The sequence below is a fragment of the Spodoptera frugiperda genome, chromosome 11 (assembly GCF_023101765.2).
Source record: "Spodoptera frugiperda isolate SF20-4 chromosome 11, AGI-APGP_CSIRO_Sfru_2.0, whole genome shotgun sequence".
NCBI lineage: Eukaryota > Metazoa > Arthropoda > Insecta > Lepidoptera > Noctuidae > Spodoptera > Spodoptera frugiperda.
This window is the reverse complement of record NC_064222.1, coordinates 3445763-3466797: the sequence shown is the minus strand read 5'-3', so window position 1 is coordinate 3466797 and position 21035 is coordinate 3445763. Positions and strand designations below refer to the sequence as shown.

General features: G+C 35.9%; 1 protein-coding gene and 1 long non-coding RNA gene across 4 annotated transcripts; both read left to right on the top strand.

Annotated features, from left to right (window-relative positions):
- Positions 1-651: 651 nt before the first annotated feature.
- LOC118274957 (vanin-like protein 2) lies at positions 652-20461 on the top strand. Of its 3 annotated transcripts, none has more exons than XM_035592773.2 (10): positions 652-793; positions 9629-9745; positions 10560-10685; positions 11090-11265; positions 12267-12481; positions 12994-13080; positions 13718-13821; positions 14210-14401; positions 18398-18522; positions 19522-20461. In XM_035592773.2, exons 1-10 carry the CDS (start codon positions 740-742, stop codon positions 19925-19927), a joined length of 1602 nt encoding a protein of 533 aa, XP_035448666.2. In that variant the 5' UTR covers positions 652-739; the 3' UTR covers positions 19928-20461. The 3 variants fall into 3 exon arrangements, with proteins under 3 accessions (XP_035448666.2, XP_035448664.2, XP_035448665.2); XM_035592771.2 differs by lacking the exons at positions 18398-18522; positions 19522-20461 and adding exons at positions 15577-15698; positions 16181-16713; XM_035592772.2 differs by lacking the exons at positions 652-793; positions 18398-18522; positions 19522-20461 and adding exons at positions 8532-8704; positions 15577-15698; positions 16181-17838.
- LOC118274497 (uncharacterized) lies at positions 3775-5001 on the top strand. The gene is made up of 3 exons (XR_007705728.1): positions 3775-4273; positions 4507-4665; positions 4869-5001. It is a non-coding gene; the product is annotated as an uncharacterized LOC118274497 (long non-coding RNA).
- Positions 20462-21035: the final 574 nt, after the last annotated feature.

Here is a 21035-nt window from a genome sequence, read left to right as displayed (position 1 = left end):
AAATTAGAAGTTAGACGTGAAGTAGCATTGGTGACGTATGTTTTTAAAGTTTTAAGAGGTAGTATACAAAACTCAGGTATACTATCCGAGATAGGATTCTGTATACCGGACAAGTATGTGGAGCGGCGGCACAGGCCGCGGCTGCTGGTGGTGCCGCGCGGGCGCACCAACCTGCTGGGGCGCGCACCGCTCACTCGTGCGCTGCGCACTCTCAACACAGTGGCAGACACCATAGATATATTCACCTGTACACTGAGTGAGTTCACAAGGACCACGTACTGTGTAGCATGTAAGTTATAGTTAGGGAAAGTTTATAATAAGTTATAGTTAGATATAGTTTATAATAAGTTACTTTGTCGCATTAGATTTAGTATATCTGTAATGGCAAAGGAAACATGTGATAAATAAATAAATAAATAAATAAATAAATAAATAGAAGCTCGCCTCGTAATAAACCATGATGGGGCCGAATAGATAGTCATTTTAAAGTTATATTTAAATCAAAATGGACTACTGAGGATCAAAAGCGGATAGATATTTCTGTAAAACATCTAAGTCTAACAAATATCTTGGTACCTGAATGCCTGAAGTAGGTCAATAAAAAAGAAAATAATGTTGTTATCGTATCGTACGACAATGTGTACGCACAACAGCCAGACATAAATAGCAGATACTAGTCTGCCGAGCACAAGTCACGCCACAACTTCTACGTGTGGTACCGGCAACTGAACCTAACGATATGAAGTATCTCTCTATTATTTTACTGTTTTCTTGCCTCGGATTCTCCGTGCAGGTAAGAACTTTTTAACTTTTTTTTAAGAAACTATAGTCTAAATATTCTTATTTAAAAAAAAACATATTTTTATTTTAAAAAGTATAGTTTAAATATAGAAAAGAACATATTCTATTTTTGAAATCAAACGGATAAAAGTCCGTTGTGATTGTGACATACACAATCTAATGATCTGATTGGCTGATACTTCATAACAATGGGCGCGAAAATTTGAAATTAGAAATCAAGAAGTCGGTACATCGCCGTGGTTCCAAGAATGCAAATTGTTGAATACGTGACAAAATCCTGTAATGTAACAATATCATGATTTTGTCAAGTATTTCGCAATTTTTATTCTTACTATCTACGGTGAAGTCAGGAATGTAACTGACTTGTGCGAAGATCTGGCTGAAGGGTAAGAAGGAATTATTTGGAGGTGGGGTTTTGGGCAAAATTTTTTTGGAAACTATTATAACACTGCCACTGGTTTTGCTGTAATATTTTTTTTAATGAGCAAATATTTTTTTTAATGACAGAATTTCAAAATTTACAATTTTAATTATTTAATTTATACTTTATCACTCATCACTTGCAAGTACCTAATTTTACCCATATACATTTCAGCCTGTAATACTATGATTTTTTTAATCAATATCTTGTCTGGTTTTACCACATACAGCTTTTATTAGGTATCTTACCTCTTATTCGCTCTTTTATAATTACTTACTTTAATAATTTTACAACGACGACAACATAACGTCACGCCTTTTTATCTCCGAAGAGGTAGGCAGAAGTGCACATTACGGCACAATGTACGCGTACTTTTTCACCTTTTTTATAATTTTATGGTTAGTAAAATGAAGACGAGGTATTGTTACTATGCAGATAATCAAGTGCAAGTGCAACTAAAGTAGGTGCTTGAATAATAATCAGTTGAATGAATCCATACGTCAGTCATCGGTATCAAACTCGCTTCTCTCGGTATCAATGCATATCAATAAATTTTCCTAAACTCTAATAAATGTGGACAAAGAAGAATAAAACAATTATATACAGATTTTTTTTTGTAGAAATAATATTTTTTCGAAAGAATAATATTCGAGTGGCGTCTTTTTATTTGTTTTTAAGGGGGTAAAATCATCTAATTAATTTTCTCGCCTTAGGCTAGGCGAGAGGGAGTGTAAGACTCTTACTGACTAAAAACCACTCCGTTCCTATTCCTGCTTTTCAAGCCAAAACCCCGCTAGGTAGTCCACAGCTCCGGAGGGGCGTGTTAGCTATGGTATCTTAATAGAACATGTTTAGGAATTCCCAAGATTGCACACGATTTTGTTATCAGATTGTGAGGTTTCGCGCTCGAATGGAGTTCGCACGGCACTCTTACTGCCACACCGCGGGTGGTATACTCTTAGTTAAAGATATAGGAAAATGTACATAGTATTCAGTACTATATGTATAAGCAACAATCTTACCAAAATTATAGTAATAAATGATCGTGATCATGGATCATTCATTACGTGGTTACAGCCTTTGTGTGTCTTTATTTCTCTCTGGTCATGGCACTTTGTAAGGGAACACTTTATCCGTCTTTATCTTCTGGGTGATCGGCCGCGGAAAAGTTTGCCTTCTGCTCTTCCCTGCACTATCAAAATCCCTCCAAGTAGTCTTCGTTGCGGTTAATTAGATATTTGTCGAATAAAGTAAAAAAGAATTGCTAAAGTAACGGTGATTTTGCAGTTTCTGATATTTATCATCATCGAAATAACCTTTGATCAAATAAGTTGGTTGAAGGCAGTGATGCATAGTTCGAGAGAGCTAGCATTGGATAATTATATATTATACTCCTTTTCGAAATTACTGTTTCCTGTTTTGGCTGAATGAAGTAGAAGCGTAAGTACAGTTTACAAAAAATGCAATTTTCATTATCCATATTTAACTTTAATTTAATGTAGGTAATGGTCTACTTTTCATACATTCGCCCGCTTTTCGGGTGTGGGTTCCAAAGCTAGCAACGGCAAGTAACTTTTCCGAGTTATTCATATAATGATGTACATTTTTCTAAAATTATTTAGACACCACTGACAAACGGTGAAGGAAAACTTGGGAAAAAAATATTTGAAATCGCCAATCCGCATTAAACAAGCGTGGTGATTAATGTTCAAACCTCCTCCGTGTGAGAACAGGCGTTTGGTCAGCAGTGGCCACTTACTTAATAGTCTGTTGATGTTGAATGGCTTACTTTTAAAATTTTATTTGTATCCCTCTCTTATTTTGACTTTTTTACACGGTAGTTTTAAAGGAAATCGAAACATTATCTGTGTAATAAAGATTACTCAAAACCAAAATTAATGAGATTGAATGATTTATTAATCTTAAATAAGTACGTGCATAGACGTAATCTACAAAATTATCAGTTCAATAACGTAATATATTTTGATTATTTCTGTTAATGCAGTTATGCACAATTAAGTATGTTCTGATATCTCCTTCATAGCTTAAGCTATGAGATACGTTCAACATATGTATGTTTCCCTTGATATATTCGTAAGAACATCATCACCTCAACTTACTCCTGTTTATGAAATTATTAGATTTTAAACTTTAATCATTGCGATATATAGCCGAAAATCCAATGAAAAAACTTGAGAAATTGGAATAGGTTTGCATATCTGTTGTTCACTGTACATGTGTATTAATTGATCACATGAAATTATTATTAAAACTAACTAGAGCATAATCATTTAACTCATTTTATATATAATTTCGATTTTGAGATAGTTTTGTGTTAGCACAAGTTTAAACCTTAGTGGTTTTTGGTTGCTATTCAATATGCATAACTCTGTATTCATTGACAAAAAATAGGAAAAAAGCAAAATACTCGGCTAGCTAGTCAGCCCGAAAGAGTATTTAAATGGTTAAGTTTTTTTTTGCGTTGGGCCTATGACAGCGCCCTGGGAACGCCCAACGAAATGCAGTCTAATGCGTTTTGCTGAAACATAAACAGTACCTCTACCATGAGTTGACGTAGTTATGACATCTTACTCTACTACAGTAGTAAATGTGACAACGCAACTACAATAGATGGCTTCAATGTTCGTACCATGAGATGTTTTGATGTTAACTACCCTCGCTATAGTTGAATCTATATCGTTCGTAGTATCGTTCATTATGTATCTAACTTTAAGCATCGTAGTTCTAACTCTTTTTATTCACATCACTTAGAAAGAGAGAAAATACTGTTTATGTTTCAAATCTAAACGGTGATATTAACCAACAAAAAAATATAATACATCGGTTACACATAATTTGGTATATTGTGAGCATTTTTAATTTATTAGTATTGCTTTGACATTGATTGTCAGCCGGACATTTTTGTAACATGTGTGTTTCTGTGACAAACCGGGAGTGCGAAAACATATTATTTGTTAAATTATTTAAATAAATGCCTAAGAGAAGTGCAACTCAATTTGAGACGATGCCGATGGTAGATTTTTTGGAAAGGTAAGTATTCCATTAGATAATAATATTTCATACATTTATTTACTTAGTTTAATTATCAAAGAAGTTTGTTTTTTTGCGCCAGGGAATGCTTGAGCCTTTTTTACCAAAGGAACGTTGTGATATGACCCTTTGCTTCCTCTTAGATGAGGAATATAGAAGACTGTAGTGGTTAGGTTGATTAATGGGTATTTCTTGTATAGTGTTGTGTACAAAATATGATTTTGTTTATACAGAAATGGAGACCTAAGCAAAACCTATGTCCGCTACATGGGCGAGAGTAGGCGTCAGCGCAGTCTGAAGCAGCCTTCAAGGACTGCTACATGGTGGGACCTGTCGTAAATATAGCAGTAAGTGCGGTGAATCCGCGAGGGCAACCATCCCCAGAGAAGCTTGTGAGTTCAAATAAAGTTATACAAAACGTAACATAATTATATAGCACAAGTAGGAATTACTAAGCGTACGCCCTGCATGTCTAGCTCTTTAGTTGTTTTTAAAGAATATCGGCTATAATAATTATGTACTTAACTATTTTTTTGTAAATACTAGCAAGTCATCCTATGAAATTAGTAATGATTGTGACTTTATTAATTTTCAGCATTCCAGTGGAATACCTACACAGCCTGACAACATGAAATGTGGTGATGTAACTTCTGCAACAAGCTCGATGGATGGCAAGACTTGTTGTAGCAACTTCTGTTAAATAAATAAATAAACATATTTTTTCAATGTGTCTACTTTATTATTATTAACTTATCCCAGTAATTACACCTAGACCCCTATTTAGACCCCTTGCCCGGCAGTGGCACTTGCAAACACTCGCCAACAAGCAATCTAAAACAAATATACAATCATATTACATAGTAATAGGGTAGACTGGGTACGGTTGAAACAGTTTCACTTATAACGTCCATAGTTCTGCTTTTTATAACCCGAGCGATGAAGAAGATATGTTAAATAAAAGAGCATGTTTCTGTCTACTAATAGGCAATATGTTTTTAGTCCCAGGTGTGTTATTTTTAAGAGTAGATCAAATTAAAAAATAAATCGGATTTGTTGCAACCGTCCCCATACCAGGGGCGGTTGAAACAGTGAATGGGGTCAGTTGAAACACATGCGAATAATACAAAATATAATATTAAAACACGTTTTATTAATTGTTTATTTTAAATCTAAGAATAATTAAGTAACTCTTTGACATTAGTAATCAGTTTTCAATATTTATATACTTGAAACGATATTTTTAATCAGCCTTTAATGTTTTAAAGCACACTATTTAAAATATATATAATCAATCATCAAAAACTAAGTAACTACAAATTAATTAACATTGATATAAAATTTACGTAAATTAAACCAAAATCAACTCATACCAAAATCAACCAATAGCAAACTAAACAATAATATTTTAAAAAAAGTTTGAAAGAAAACAATTTTTAGCTTTCATTAGTCCAATAACGATAAGTCAAATTTAAAGATCAATCAGATCACTCTTCACACGTCCACATAAAAAAATATTATTTGGTGTAAAAACAAGAAAAAAATAATAAGTACACTGTTTCAACCGTACCCAAAAAAAATGTTTCAACCGTCCCCAACTCCTACTTTAGGTAAAATTCAGTTATTAGTCATTGTAACAATAATGATACACAAAAACTAGTCACAATGTCATATTCCGCGAGCTTCATTCCAAACAACAACGCACCCTCAATGCTGTCACTTGAATAAAAACGACAATAATTGGAAAAATCTCCAAGTAAAAATACTTACTTTTGGTTATCAAAACACAATAGGGTCCCCTAGAAACAGTCAAAGCGCGCGGAGAGTGACGCAACACTAAGATTCGTGTTTAGACCTATCGTCCGCTTCGTTCTCCCCTTGGAACCATCGCCGCCCCGCCAACGGTTTGCGAGATATTCGTTTTGTTTCAACCGTCCTGTGTTTCAACCGTACCCAGTCTACCCTATAATTGTCGAATTGATTTCCAAGGATTTCACGCATTTTTTTCAGTTAGGTACTTTGAAATTTCCTTTGTTCCTGTCGGCCATCTTCTAATGCAGTAGTTTCTAACATATGGTATGCAAAATATGTTCTACCAAACATAGTTAAATCAAAAATATTAGTTATTGAAAAATATAAATAGATGCTTTCACGTACGTCAAAGTCGGTGAGTGCCGCAACTACGGTAGTAATAGTTTGTCGCTATAGCAACGGCTAAACTTGTAACTCATGGTACCAATAATGTTTGAAAAGAATGAACGATCATGGCTAAACTACAGTCATTGTAGTATAGTAAACTATGACATTGATGACAGTGATAGTTAGAGCAACTCATACTACCAATTCTGGTACTTAAACTATCCACTAGAGGCGCTGTTCCAGTTTGCATACATTTTTTCAACTACAGTGTCTGCGGAAATTTTACAAGGCAAACTCATGGTAGAGGTACAGGTTTATCATACAAATGCAACAACGTAACGTTCAAAGTTCAAAAAGGATAAAGATTGTGTACCTTCTTTTGATAAATATAGGAAATAGATAATATTTGTTTTGTATTCATGATGACCAAAGAGTATAGGGGAAAATGATGACAAATGATAAATGAAAGTATATGTACTTACCTACATATATTGTTACTTTATTATTACATGATATTAATCTTTTATCAGTAAATGTGTTTTGTCTAGTCTTTAGTAATAGTTAGAATGAAATGTAACTCTTTAATAAACAGACGTGGTCCCTAGAATAATATCGTGGCTGTTAAATATTACTTAATAATCAAACTAAATTATTAGAAAACCAAAACAAATGAACATTCATTGAAAATTCAAATGATCATTCATTAAATATTAGTCGTTTCAATTTTTAATAAGTATCGTCATGCCCTTTATCCCTCAAGGGCTAGGCAGAGGTGCACATTACTGCACGTACCACCACTATATAATGTACACCCACTTTTCTCAATTTTTGTGATAAGTCCCATGTATAGTGAGTGAGCCTATTGCCATATACTGGGCACAATTCTAGACTCCGTGTTACTACTACTGCAAAATTATCTAAAACTAAAAAAAAATCCCAGTAATACATTACCCGACCCGGGAATCGAACCTGAGAACCCTTGCACTTGTGACCAATCGACCAACAAGACAGTCGTTTTAATTTTTTTATTCAAATGACCATTAATGACAAGTAATCGCATCTTTCGTGCATATGACTCGTACTTTAGACATCAGCTGTCCTATCCTGCACATTGTATTTACATTAGTCAGAGATTTTTCTAGGATAGTTATTATAAATCTCACAATAATAATTATACAAAGATTTCTCAACACACACGTGTTGATTACGTACATAGTAACTACATAATGAAACAAACAGTAGTTGTACACTTTGTACAGGTTATCGACCTCTTGAACGACTGACCGCTAAATCGATGCTAATCTTAATGCATGTGCACTATCTCTTTCTTTCGCCACCAAATGAATAGAGAAGCTAGATGCACCGTCATTAATTTAAGAACTAAAATGATATCACATAGTTGAATTGTCTCTTTCCTGCATTTTATGGAAAGGGGATGAACATATTTTCACTGAGTCGTCTCGTTTCTACGAATTCATTAATTGCGTAGTAGTGTGTGTGATGTGAGCGAGCCAACTTTAAAATTAATGCTTGCATACACTATTAGATTATCAATTTGTTATTAGAAACGGTGCTGTATTTGTTTTAATTGAAAACTTGTTATCATTTGTTTAGCTACTATTATTTTTACTATATTAGACGTAATTAACGTTTTTTAAGTAACATGGACACATCTATACATATAAAAATCAATTGCTGTTCGTTAGTCTCGCTAAAACTCGAGAACGGCTTGACTGATTTGGCAAATTTTGGTTTTGAATTCCGGGGAAGGTTTAAAAGGTGAGAAAATAATGTCTGAGGCGGTACAAAGTTTGCCAGTTTGACATTTGGTCAGCTAGTTATAACATAATTACTGCCTACAATTTTATTTTTTCCATTAATGTCATATTGTAGTAAAAGAGAATCTTTTGGAAATACGGAAGCATGAGCAACACAATTAACAAATACCCAAGAAGTAGACTAACTTAGTCTACTCACCTGATTACATTTCTACAAACAACAGCTAGAAATGTAAACGACCTAAAGTTTGTCCGATTTATAAACAAAGTTGACCTAGGAACACGTTCTAGGTCAGAGTAACTGACTCAATCAGAGTCAGCGCGGCACGCAAGCGCGGTCGCGGGGCAGTAGCGAGCGAGGCTCCCGACTGAGCGGAGGCCTCGACTAGAACTCTTTATTCTGTGCTCTGGCGACTAATCACTGTTTACATATACACAATCAGCTGTTTCTCTCGAAATTAAAATGAAGATAACTAGTGTAGTGATATTCTTAAGTTTAGTGATAAATTCTTATGAGGTAAAGTGATAAAGTGATGTGGTTTCAATATTATTGGTATTGATATTATAATATTATTTATGTGCCTTTGTTTGTTGTGTTATATATTTTCTTTGCTGTATTGACCGGCGTTTTGTGGTGTTGTCGTTGCATTTATTGATCATTGTGGACAAAGAATTAAGTGAAGGAAGATTGGCTTTGAAATTTGTAGTCTTTCGTGATGAACTGGACATTTGCTTTATATGCGTATGTATAGTAGCTAGGAAGTAAATATTATTGGCATTAAAATCAAGAGGAAAATTTAATACGACCATGGATTTTAAGACTTGTTTTTATTGAGTTCTTTGACTTCCGATTGTATTTATTGTTGTTTTTTTTATACATACTCACATATCTACGCAGTATACATTGTCTAAAAATATTTAATACTGTTAACAGTGATTTAGGGTCATTGTAACTGATTTATTTATCAAATGATAAGCAAATACTTGAATGGGACAAACAAGCTATTTTCCCTCTAGAATTGTTATTTACTTTTACATTATTTCATATGCTTGTCCATGTTCACTGCTTCTTAAATGATTGGTTGCATTATGTCATTTTCGATTTGATCTTAGACAACACACCCATAGGTATAATATAATATTTGTGTGTGGACTAATTGTTAAGGGATATAATTATTATTGTGTGTTTGTCCAACCTTACAATTATTTAGAACTTTAGTGGCGAGAAATGTACACAATCTTATTAGTAAACACACACACAAAAAGATAGACAGTCAGACAGACAGACAAAAAAATATATTTTGGTATATGTATCATATGTATATTCGGTTATATTAATATTACAAACAGATACTCCAATTTTATTTATTAGTCTAGATATCGTGACTTCTTTCACAGGTTGACCTAAGTTTTTACTCAATAAAAAAAATCTTTTCCGCAGAAATCCACCCCCCAAGATGACCACTACGTAGGAGCTGTGGTGGAGTACACAGTCACTGGGAACGTGGCGACGAACCTCGCCAACTATGCTAACCTTATTAAGGAAGCTGCTGATCAGGTTTGTGATCTATTTGACTTATATATTTATAAATGATAAATGATATTTATTTTGCAAATAGGTTATAAAATAACACTTTTACACGTCAAACTCTTAAATAACTAAATGAGGCCGGCATTTCCTATCAGACTACTCTGAGAAGAAATGCCGAAACAAACTCGGAGGTCTCTTTTAAAGTCCAGACAAAATCAATTAAAGATGTCGGAGAACCGTCCAAGTTTATTCTGTAGTGGTCTTTTGAGGAAAGAACCACATATAAATGTAACAATCATAATAAGCCTACAGGGCACCTTGAGGCGAGGTGACGGGTATTAGCGACCTCCCGAGCTACCATCATCCCTAGTGCTCCAGGGAAAAATCACCGTTCGTAATCCTCGGGCTTGCCTTAATTGCTGGCTGACTTTGGCTGACTGGAGTGAACGATGATGAGGAACAGGTCTCCCACCCCTGGCTTGCTTTTATTGGCCGTCCAGAGTGGAGTCGCGATCCGACTAGTGATGCAGGATGCTTCGGCCACTCACATTTCCGCTGTCCCCCTGTTGCTTATGATTGCGTGATTGCACGATTGGCGCGGTGGCTGGGCAACTGGCTGCCGTGCTACGTGTAACGGGTTCGATTCCCGCACGGAGCAACTCTTTGTGTGATCCACAAATTGTTATTTCGGGTCTGGGTGTCATGTGTATGTGAACTTGTATGTTTGTAACCCACGACACAGGAGAAAATCCTAATGTGGGGCAACATTAAAAAAATATTCTAGCAACCATCACGTACATTTATTTAAGCAAGAAGTAAAACCTTTTGTTTTCGTTTCCAGGGTGCAGATATTGTCGTGTTTCCAGAACTGACGCTCACGAATAGCTCGACTACCTTCGAAGTACCACTGTATGGCAATCTACGAGACCACCCTGTCCCGGCTCTGAGTCCTGATTTGTATGATGAGGTACGTCTTACTAAATATATTAATAACTAATAAATGCGAAAGTTTATGATTGAGTTTGTTTATATGTTTGTTACTCAATCACGGTAAAAGCGGCTGAAGGGATCGAGATGTTATTAGTAATAGGTTTGTCTGTTTCTTACCACTTCACATCAAAACGGGAATAACACATACCCTTTTTATCCTGTGGGAATAAAGGCGATGTCGTTGGCAGAATATAGTATAAAATAAATGATAGTTGTTGGATAAGCGTATTCTTCTTAAAAATAACTTGAATACTGGTATAATTTTCTAGTTCCCTTAAGTTTACATATAGGTACTAATTTAAGAGAAGAACGAAAGAATAGAAGACCCAAAAGAATTCCAGAAGAACTTCTAGTATTGTAAACCTTTCAAAATGTTTCCAGTTCATGGTGACGATATCAAACGCTGCGCTACAAAATGACATCTACGTGGTGATCAACGGCCGCGAGCTGCTGGACTGCACGGTGCAGCAGGCAGCAGACGAGTACTGCCCGGAGGCCAAGCAGTACGTCTTCAACACCAACGTCGTCTTTGACAGGACTGGAAAGGTCATCGACAGGTAATTGATCATCACCCACTTCAAATGTTCAAAAGCTTTTTTTTTTAAGTGGGGAAAATCATCCAATGACTTCTCCCGCCTTGGGCAAAGCGAGAGGGAGTCAAACTCTTACTGACTAAAAACCACCACGTTCCTACTCCTGCTTTTCGAGCCGGAACCCCGGTAAACCCGCTAGGTAGTCCGCAGCTCCCTTGGTAGAGAGAATAACATAGCACGTATGTGAAAATGAGTGAAAATAACTATGATTTTTCATTACCTACCACATAGCAGGGTAGGTAGTCCTCAGCTCAAAAGTTGACTGCACTGTTGGCGCGGTGACTGAGCCGAAGATTCCCGCACGGAGCAGCTCTTTATGTGATTCACAAATTGTTTATTCGGGTCTGGATGACATGTGTATGTGAACTTGTATGTTTTTAAACGCACCCACGATAAAGGAGAAAATCCTAGTCTGGTGCAACGTATTATTAAAAAGAAAAAGAAAAGAAATTGGAGACTGAGAGTGTTACTATTGTCATAAAATGAGAAAACATCAGATTAGATAACTTTGAAAGGTCGCGCGTCCGTTATATTATATCTCTTTATGAAATGCAATATATGACATAACATACACATAATTTTACCTACTTTTTAGGATTCTTATCAAATTGTATAAATGGTATAAAGTGCTATAATAATAAATAATCTATTAGCTATCCTCAATACCAACCCTGTTAATAGAAGACTAGTAGTAAACCCGGTAAACTCCGTCCGCCACCAATGATTTTCCCTGTTTTCCTACTTTTCTCTTGAATATTTCCTGAATTTGCTATAAACCTCACGGAGCCTGAGACCTTTCCAAAAAAGATTGCAAATCCGTGAAAATCGGTTCTTACGTTTTGGAGTTATAGCGTCAGGAAGGAAACCCCGACTTATTTTTATCTAATAAAAAAAAAAATAATCTGATAGATCGTCTTTGTCAAATGTTGAATAATAACACTAACTTATCCTCTTCTACGTTCCAGGTTCCGTAAGATCAACTTATTTGGTGAGTTCTCTCACACGCCTGCCCTGCGCCCGGACCTGGGGGTGTTCGAGACTGACTTCGGCGTCAGCTTCGGCCACTTCATCTGCTTCGACCTGATGTTCCAGGTGCCAGCCGTGCAGGTCGTGCAGAAGAGCAAAGTCAAGAATGTCATCTTCCCTACTATGTGGTTCTCTGAACTGCCATACTTAACAGGTTGGTGAAAAAAGAATTAAGAGTTTTAAGTATATAATTTTTAAGGTGCTCTGTTTCAATGAAGGCCACTCTTGAAATGATTTTATCTAAACTTCGAGGTCATTTTTAGCTCAGATTTTTTAAACTGATATGGTCACTAACAATATCATTAGAACTTGATATGGGATATTTACTATGTTTATTTTCTATTAGTTTCCGATATTTCGGTACTGTTGCAAGCGTCATCGTGATTGTCCATGAACAAGTCAAAGTCAAAGTCAAATCATTTATTCCTATTAAACCATAATTATACTTAGGTACTTTTGAAACGTCAACAAAGAAAGAAATAAACAATAGTCTGTCAGTCTGTCCGTCAGTGAAGCTAGGTTACATGATACTTGCAACAGTGCAATGATGTATGAAAAAAGGATATAAGAACTCAAACTAGTCTATTTACGCCAAAGCTTATCTAAATCCCGTCTCCTCTATACCTACTTGTGTCACACAATTTACACCTTTGTACATTGTTTCAGCTGTGCAAATACAGGAGGCATACGCCTATTCCCTGGATGTGAACTTCCTCGGAGCTGGAGCTAACAATGTCAGAGTTGGCAGTGCAGGTATGATACATTGCTTTTAGTTATTATTTATATATTAAAGGCCGGCAACGCAACTGTGACTTCTCTGGTGTTGCGGGTGTCCATGGGCGGCGCTGATCGCTTGCCATCAGGTGACTCGTTTGCTCGTTTGCCACCTATTTCATAAAAAAAGTTATGCATTACGATATTACCTATGTATATGTATGTAAACTCAGAATATTTTTCATAACGCACTTGCCACGATAAGAAATAAGAATGTAGTTCGTGTACAAATAGTTATTTCCTTATCACTTAGTTATTAAGAAAGGTATTGATGATATTTTAAACATATTTTAAATTGACTGCCTCGTTGGCCGAGTGGTTGCAAGTGTGACTGCCGGGCAAGGGGTCTCGGGTTCGATTTCCGGATCGGCAAAATATTCAGCAATACTTTGTCCGACTGGCTAATATCGGTTTTTCGAAAATTTCTCGGTTGTAGCACAGAGTCTGGAAATATGGCAATACGCTCACCACCTATTGGGGCTACGCTACATGGGACTTACAACATACATATATTGTGAAAATTGGGTGTAAATTGTACAGTGGCAATCCGTGCCATGTGTACTTCTGCCTACCCCTTAGGGGATAAGAAATAAAAATATTGTTTTTACTTTGTCAGGTTCCGGAATATACTCTGGAAAGGCGGGCGCCCTGATTAGCATCATGCCTGGATTGCCAACCACTAAAGTACTTGTAGCCAAAGTGCCTAAAGTTCCTGGACAAGTAAGTGTTACTTTAAATTAATAGCCCATTTAATATTTTTACGTGGCGTAATGTGCACCTCTGCCTACCCCTTCGGGGATACAAGGCGTGACGTTGCGTTGTTGGTTAATACCAAATTAGCATTGAGAGAAAGGATGAGAAGTTCCTACGCAGATATCTAATTCATCAATGAGATGTGAAACGATTTGAATGTGTTTTTTGACTTCTCCCGCCTTGGAACGAGCAGACGTATCACATGATGGTAAGCAATCGCTGGCGCCCATGGACACTTGTGTATGGTTGGTAAGACAACGATCAGTCTTTTTTGTCACGAATAACAAAGACCATAACTCCAGATATTGATTTTAATTTCTAAGGTAACTCACAAAGTATAACTCCGTCATTTCAGGTAACAGAGCCGTTCCCGGGCCCCATATACGATGACCCGGCCAACCACGACAACTTGAAATTGATCACAGACCCCTCCCTACCGTCTCACGTCACTAGACTGCTGGAACTAGGCTCCCAGGAGTTCACATTGGTGGACAAAGACGTATCATGCACCTTTAAAGTCACTCTCGCCCAGAGGGAGGGCAACACGGTATGTTGATCTTGGAATTTTATTGATATTACGGAGTATTTAGTGCATGACTTAATGTCTAGATGCATCGTTCCGTGACGGAGTTCTGATGGCTTAGTGCGAGTTTGTTTTACGTTTAACGAGATCATGACGAGAGTGTGTTCGGCGCTCTGATTGGTTGGTTCATTCGCGCCGGCCAATCAGAGTGCCGAACGCGCGCTAGTTTCGTTTTCGTTAATCGTAAAGCGAACTCGTACTAAGGGTACTGAGGGCTTAGTACGAATTTGTTTTACGTTTAACGATATCGTGACGAGTGTGTTCGGCGCTCTGATTGGTTGTTTCATTCGCGCCGGCCAATCAGAGTGCCGAACGCGCGCTCGTTTCGTTTTCGTTAAACGTAAAGCGAACTCGTACTAAGGGTACTGAGTTGTTTTTGCATTGTAGTTATAATAATGCTTTTTAATATTGAGGGTGTTCTTATTATTTTATTAGCCTCTACTAACATGTTGCACTTTTGTATTTGATATGGATATTACCTATTGAATATTTGCACGTCTCCTATGTCGCTCGGTATATACAATACATACTTATTATTTTACATAATTATAGTGTGATTTACTCGTAACTGCTTGCTTTAGTAGTTTGTAGTGCATGATTAAGGTAAGTAAGTAACTTTTATTGTATTTTTTTTATGTATTTTTATTTTACATTCCTTCGCCATTTAATAATATTTTATCGTTGTTTTTTTCTATTTTATTGTATACTTAGTTTATATCCACTAACATAGTCATCTTTATTTGTGATGCATGTTGCAATTGAGAATAAGGATAATTCTATCATTAAGGATGCGTTTAACTTCCACCAATCATATTCATAGCGTAGCACTGATGGAAACTTTATATAGAAATTTTATATAGAAAGATGCGTGCTATGGATGCCTGCTATGTATGCGCATCTTCCTGGCACAGCTACGTAGCTTAGTATCGGTGGAAATGGTCATACACGTTTCACAGCTTAGCTATTACATCTCCGTAGCATGTTAACTACCTACATAGCACATCTCTGGTCGAAAAGCACGACTAAAATATGCCAGTCTGACATATTCAACATGGATTACTGTCATGTGTCTTTTGTCTTTATCATATAATTGCTCTCAATCTTTCTTTTTCTTTATCCATGTTTTGTTTCGTTCGCAGCCGGTGTACTATCGCGCCTTCGTCCAAGATGGCACCAACACATATGCAAGGCGTGAAGTAGGTGTAGCTGCGTGCCTCCTCGTCGCTTGTAAAACTGATGACGTCAACTCCTGCCCTTACAGGTATGGTTATTCTTTTATTAAATCAGTACCTACCCTTAGTACGAGTTTGCTTTACGTTCAAAGTAATCGAAACGAGAGCGCTTTCGGGGTTCTGATTGGTTGGTTTATTCCATCCGGCCAATCGGAGCTCCGAACGCGCTCTCGTTTCTAAATTCGTAAAGCAAACTCATACTAAGGGCACAGTTCTTTTCGTCACGTTCTGTAAATGACTCTTGAGTCCTTATTGCTGACAGATAGAGAATATTATCAATTTGACTTACGTTAGCCATGTAGTCACACCAAGTCGGGTTTTCCTTCCTGATGCTTTAACTCCAGAAAGCACGAACTGATTTCCACGGTTTTGCATTTGTTGGAAAGGTCTCGGGCTCCGTGAGGTTTATAGTAAAATTCAGGAAACCATGGAACATCATTAGTGGCGAAACGGATTTCACCGGGTTTGCTAGTACAATATAAATATTAATTTTTCAATATTACAATTACAGGTTCAACAAACAAGAAGAGATCACAGTAGAAAAACTAGAAATAGAAATGAGAACACACGACAATACGTACAACGATACACTGCAATGCGACAACATCGAATATTTCCCAGTCACAGTGAGATATAACAAGTTCCCACTAAGTCCTAAGAATTTCACATACACTGTTAAAGAGAAGGACCCACAACAATGCGAACCTGATGATCAGAACACTATATCAGTTTTGCAGCAAGAAATTCTGAGTAGAAAGAGTCGAGAGACTTTGAGATTCAAGATAAATGTTCCTCAAAATGAGCTGGTAGCGTTTGGTATTTGGGGCAGGGTTTATACCAGGGACGTGGATCACAATAAGGGGGCATCCGAAGAAGATATACAAAACTTCAATACTTTACTGGACGATATATTCAGTTCCGAATAATGTGCTATTAATTTTGTAAATGAATGTGCCATTTTTTTTAAACTTGATTGAAGTACTAACATCGTTGTGATTGTGATGTGGAATCGTTTTGGAGAAAAAGGTCTGATACGTTGTTGTTTTGTTTATTTTAGGTAGACCACATAAAGATATTTTTTTACTTGAATTTTTCAATTTACGTACGTAAGTACAATGGTGGTCACATGCGCCTGATCACCACTAAGTTAATGTTTGCTTGCACCTGATAAGATACGCTCTCTAGCCCCGCTTAGGTTGGTGTCGGAGCAGGCGTAGGTAGTCAAACAAGGGATTACACGCGTTGCGTCACTAAGCTATGACGTTATCGCTTTTCTATTAAATGAGACATTTTTAGGCTTAATGTTTATGCTGGGTTCAAGCAATAACATATTAAAATGATCAGGCGGATCTGTCCTCCACTGTACGTATTCGTAATATATGGAGAAAAAGTTTGTATTCAAAATTAGTACATTCTTGTTGCATATTTACATTAGATTTATTATTGAAGTTTTCGACATGTACCTAATCTAGTTTTTGCTGTAGTTATAATTTTATTGTTGTATTCAGTACTGATGATTAATGATCTGGTTTCCTACATCTATTTCTTTTTGTATGTTTTAAAAATATTTTTAGTATGTGATAAATTGATTGAAAGACTGATATTTTTGGATGATAGATCGAATTTAAAGGAAAAGATATGGAATTGTAAACATTGTGATGAATGCTGCAAAAATGTTTTATAATACTTAGATTCTGGATGACAAGTTCATAGAACTTTATTCTTTAGTTTAAGAGTAATAATAGTGATAATCGCTTGTCAAATTACGTATAATGAACATTAATTTAGTATAGGTATGTCTAGTAGTTATTATTTCGTATGCTCTTGAAAGTTGAATTTTAAAAATTATGCCTTAGTATTTTACCATCAATAGAATAACATAAATATTTTGTTCAAGAGTTAATGTTATCTATAAAAAAAAATTACAATGATTGATTGCATTGCTCGTACGGTTGCAAACCACACTATACTGGGTTCAATGTCCAAGTCGAACAATGCGAATGGCAATGAACTTGAATTATATTATTACATAAACAATGGCATAAAATAAACGATGCCAATATTATATCCTATACAAATACACCTTAGTCTAATCCTTTGGTTGATAGCTAGTACAATATTATTTTATGATGTAATCTTATAAGAATTAAATAATTGCGTCTTAAAGTATTTCTTTTATTCCTTATATTTTTCACCCTCATAAATGTATGTCATCAATCAGCTGTATGGGAGAGTCATGCTTCGGTGGAAATGGGCCGGATCGGATCACTGGAGTGATATCACGGCCTCGCAGAAAACCGACTTGAAACAACGCATGTGATGTGTTTTGTTGTGCGAGTAAGGTTCCCGGATACCCAATTACTCCCCTTCCCAAACCGTGATTCCCCAACAACCCTTAAATTCTTAACCACAAAAGGTCGGCAACGCACTTGTAACGCCTCTGGTGTTTGGGGTGTCCATGGGCAGCGGCGATTACTTACCATCAGGCGATCAGCATGGTTGTTTACCAGTTAATTACCAGTTTATAAGATCTAACCATCAATAGATCTATCTATGACACAATCTTTATTTTTACAAAACTTTGAGAATAACCTATAATTTAATTATGTTCTCAGTATATGTATTACACTTAAAAGTACCTTGTGTCAGATAACATAAGCGGAGTTTTCCTATGCATAATAACAATTATACTTATTCAATTTAATTTGTTTTAATTATTTGATTTCAGCACTACAGGTATAGAGCAGGAGTTTTCAGTGGCGTGCGATCCTATTCTGGTTTAGCAACGGGTGGTACTAGAATTTGCGGCGTCTTCGCATGTACTGATGAGGACAGGAAATCTTGTGGAAATAGGTAAAGTTACTATTAGTCCTTTATTTGTTAAATTGTTACATAAGTTACTATAACGTAGTGACTCTAATATATGAACATTTAAACGTAAAATGGGATATATAAAAAAAAAAAATATCTTTATATATAAAAATCAACTGCTGTTCGCTAATTTCGCCAAAACTCGAGAGCGATTGGACCGATTTGGCAAATTTTTGTCTTGAATTATTTGTAGAAGTCAGGGAAGGTTTAAACAGGTGAGAAAATAATGTTGGAGGCAGTACAAAGTTTGCCGGGTTAGCTAGTCTTTATATATAAAAGTCATTTGCGGTTCTTAGTCTTGCTTAAACTCGAGAACAGCTGGACCGATTTGGCAAATTTTGGCCTTAAATTGTTTGCGGAAGTCCAGGGAAGGTGACTGTGAGAAAAACATGTTTAAGGCGGTAAAAGTTTGCCGGGCCAGCTAGATAATTATTTGTGATATAGATCTGATATATGAGTTGTTCTATAAGTAGCTGCCACGGCTTTAATGGGAGGTAGTGTTGTGTTTGAAGATTACAATAGTAGAATAGAATATAAATGATTGATTATGAGTAATTTATTTTCATACAAAAAAATCTACTTGTGCGTTTGTTATGAAAGAGCTATGTTTTACTGTCTCTGTCGCTTTGCCAATGAAAACAATTGCTATCAATCGTTTTTATGGAAGAAGCGACGCATCGTTCGTGTTTGTGATCCACTTTATGCAGAGTAGAATCAATGTATATTTAACTTCTATATGTTGTGAAATTGAATTGACTGAACCTGGGTACGACATTTCTTCAAAATCTTCGAACACAACACTACCTCCCATTAAGCCAGTGGCAGATACTTTTAGAACACCTTATATTTCGGCACTGTACAACTCATGGATTATAACAAAAAATATTGCAAATAGATTCCCATTTTTGGTATGATTGTTGTGTTTATAATCATCGGTAAATATCATCTCTCAAACTACATTCTATTTTTAATCTGTTGCAGGTTATCAACCTACATATCAAATACAACAGGCATTTTCGAGGAGCTCATAATCACAGCCACAATGCCAACACCAGTCCTGAACTCCTCCCTCGACACAGACGACTCCATAGTCTACCCTGTATCATCAAAGGTGACCATCATGCCATTAGAATCAAAGGACTTCACATACACTAAGGCCCAACAGAATGACGTCACAGTACATACGATGACGTTAACAAACAAAATGGCGGAGTTATACACGTTTGCTATTTGGGGAAGACGGTTTGCTACTGATGGGCAGGATGCGGATCCTGAATTGCCTGATGAGTTAGGAGATGTGACGCCTGCTCCTGGTGCGTCTACTGTTCATCTTCTCAGCAAAGTTCTGTTCGCGACTTTTGTGGGTTTCTTATGCTTTACCTTTTAAGTGCAAAGTAACATGGAAAGATTATGAGATTTTTTATTATGTCTGCTTTATTGGCAGTTTATGAAGAGTAACTTCTTATATAATATAATCTACTATTTTATATCAATAGTAATATTAAATAATTAAAAATCATGGTTTACACACGTAAATTTATGGAGAGCCTACAGTAGGCTGCGTGACGTCGCCGCGTCTGCGCACGCTGCTCATGATGAAGAGTCCTTCTGTGACTCGAAACTAGTAGAGCTTTTCTCAATTAATTTACGTAAGCAAACCGTGATTTTTAGTTAATTTAGTATGTCTCACGATAGTTATTATCAATAAAAATTAATAATACTAAGTTGAACAGTATTTGCTACGATGGTCCCCTGAAACTAACAGTTTGGTTTAAAAATACGCATTTGAAGTATTGATAACCTAAATCTACAGGAGGTTATCAAATATTAAATGCTATGAAAATAATTTCGGATCGAAGTTCCTTAGTATTTAGATTATTATTTGAAGATATTCTTGAATAAATAATGTTTGAGATTTTTTTCCTTTATGTTTTAATATAGAACTACTTCCTATAATTTATACAACATATATCTATACATAGTATGCGGACACATAGTATCTTATTTCAATCTGACTCAATCCTTGAACAGATTTTCAATTTCACTTAGGACGTAATCAAATAAATTATTTGTAATATGTCTACAATTATCCAAGTTTGGCTGTGAATAATTGATTTGTCTCGAAGATAATATAAGTACAACATTATATTCCATGAATAGTTATATAGGATGCTGTAGTAGCGTCCATTATTAGTTTTGTATTTGCCGTTTACTTAAGGTAAAAATATGCTCATTATAGTGATAAAAATTCCAAGCAAAATCAGATGCTCAAGTGAAAAAGGTAAAACCGTTAATTGTTTGGAGTTTCTGAGAATTTGCATTACTTTTAAGATTGATTTTGCATTTTAACCATTAATCATCTTCATGGTTGTGACTACTTAGATTATTTTTGATTTTTATACGTAATAAACGATGTAAACTATAAAATATAACAAAATTTAACTTAATTAAAGGGTCAAATGGACCTCATTGCGCATGTGGTCACGTGTATTCAG

Coding starts and splice junctions, on each gene's coding strand:
- LOC118274957 (XM_035592772.2), top strand. CDS start 8,651: ATGAAGATAACTAGTGTAGTGATATTCTTAAGTTTAGTGATAAATTCT. Junction 12,482..12,993: donor TGAACTGCCATACTTAACAG/GTTGGTGAAAAA, acceptor ACATTGTTTCAG/CTGTGCAAATACAGGAGGCA. Junction 14,402..15,576: donor CCCAGAGGGAGGGCAACACG/GTATGTTGATCT, acceptor TTTCGTTCGCAG/CCGGTGTACTATCGCGCCTT.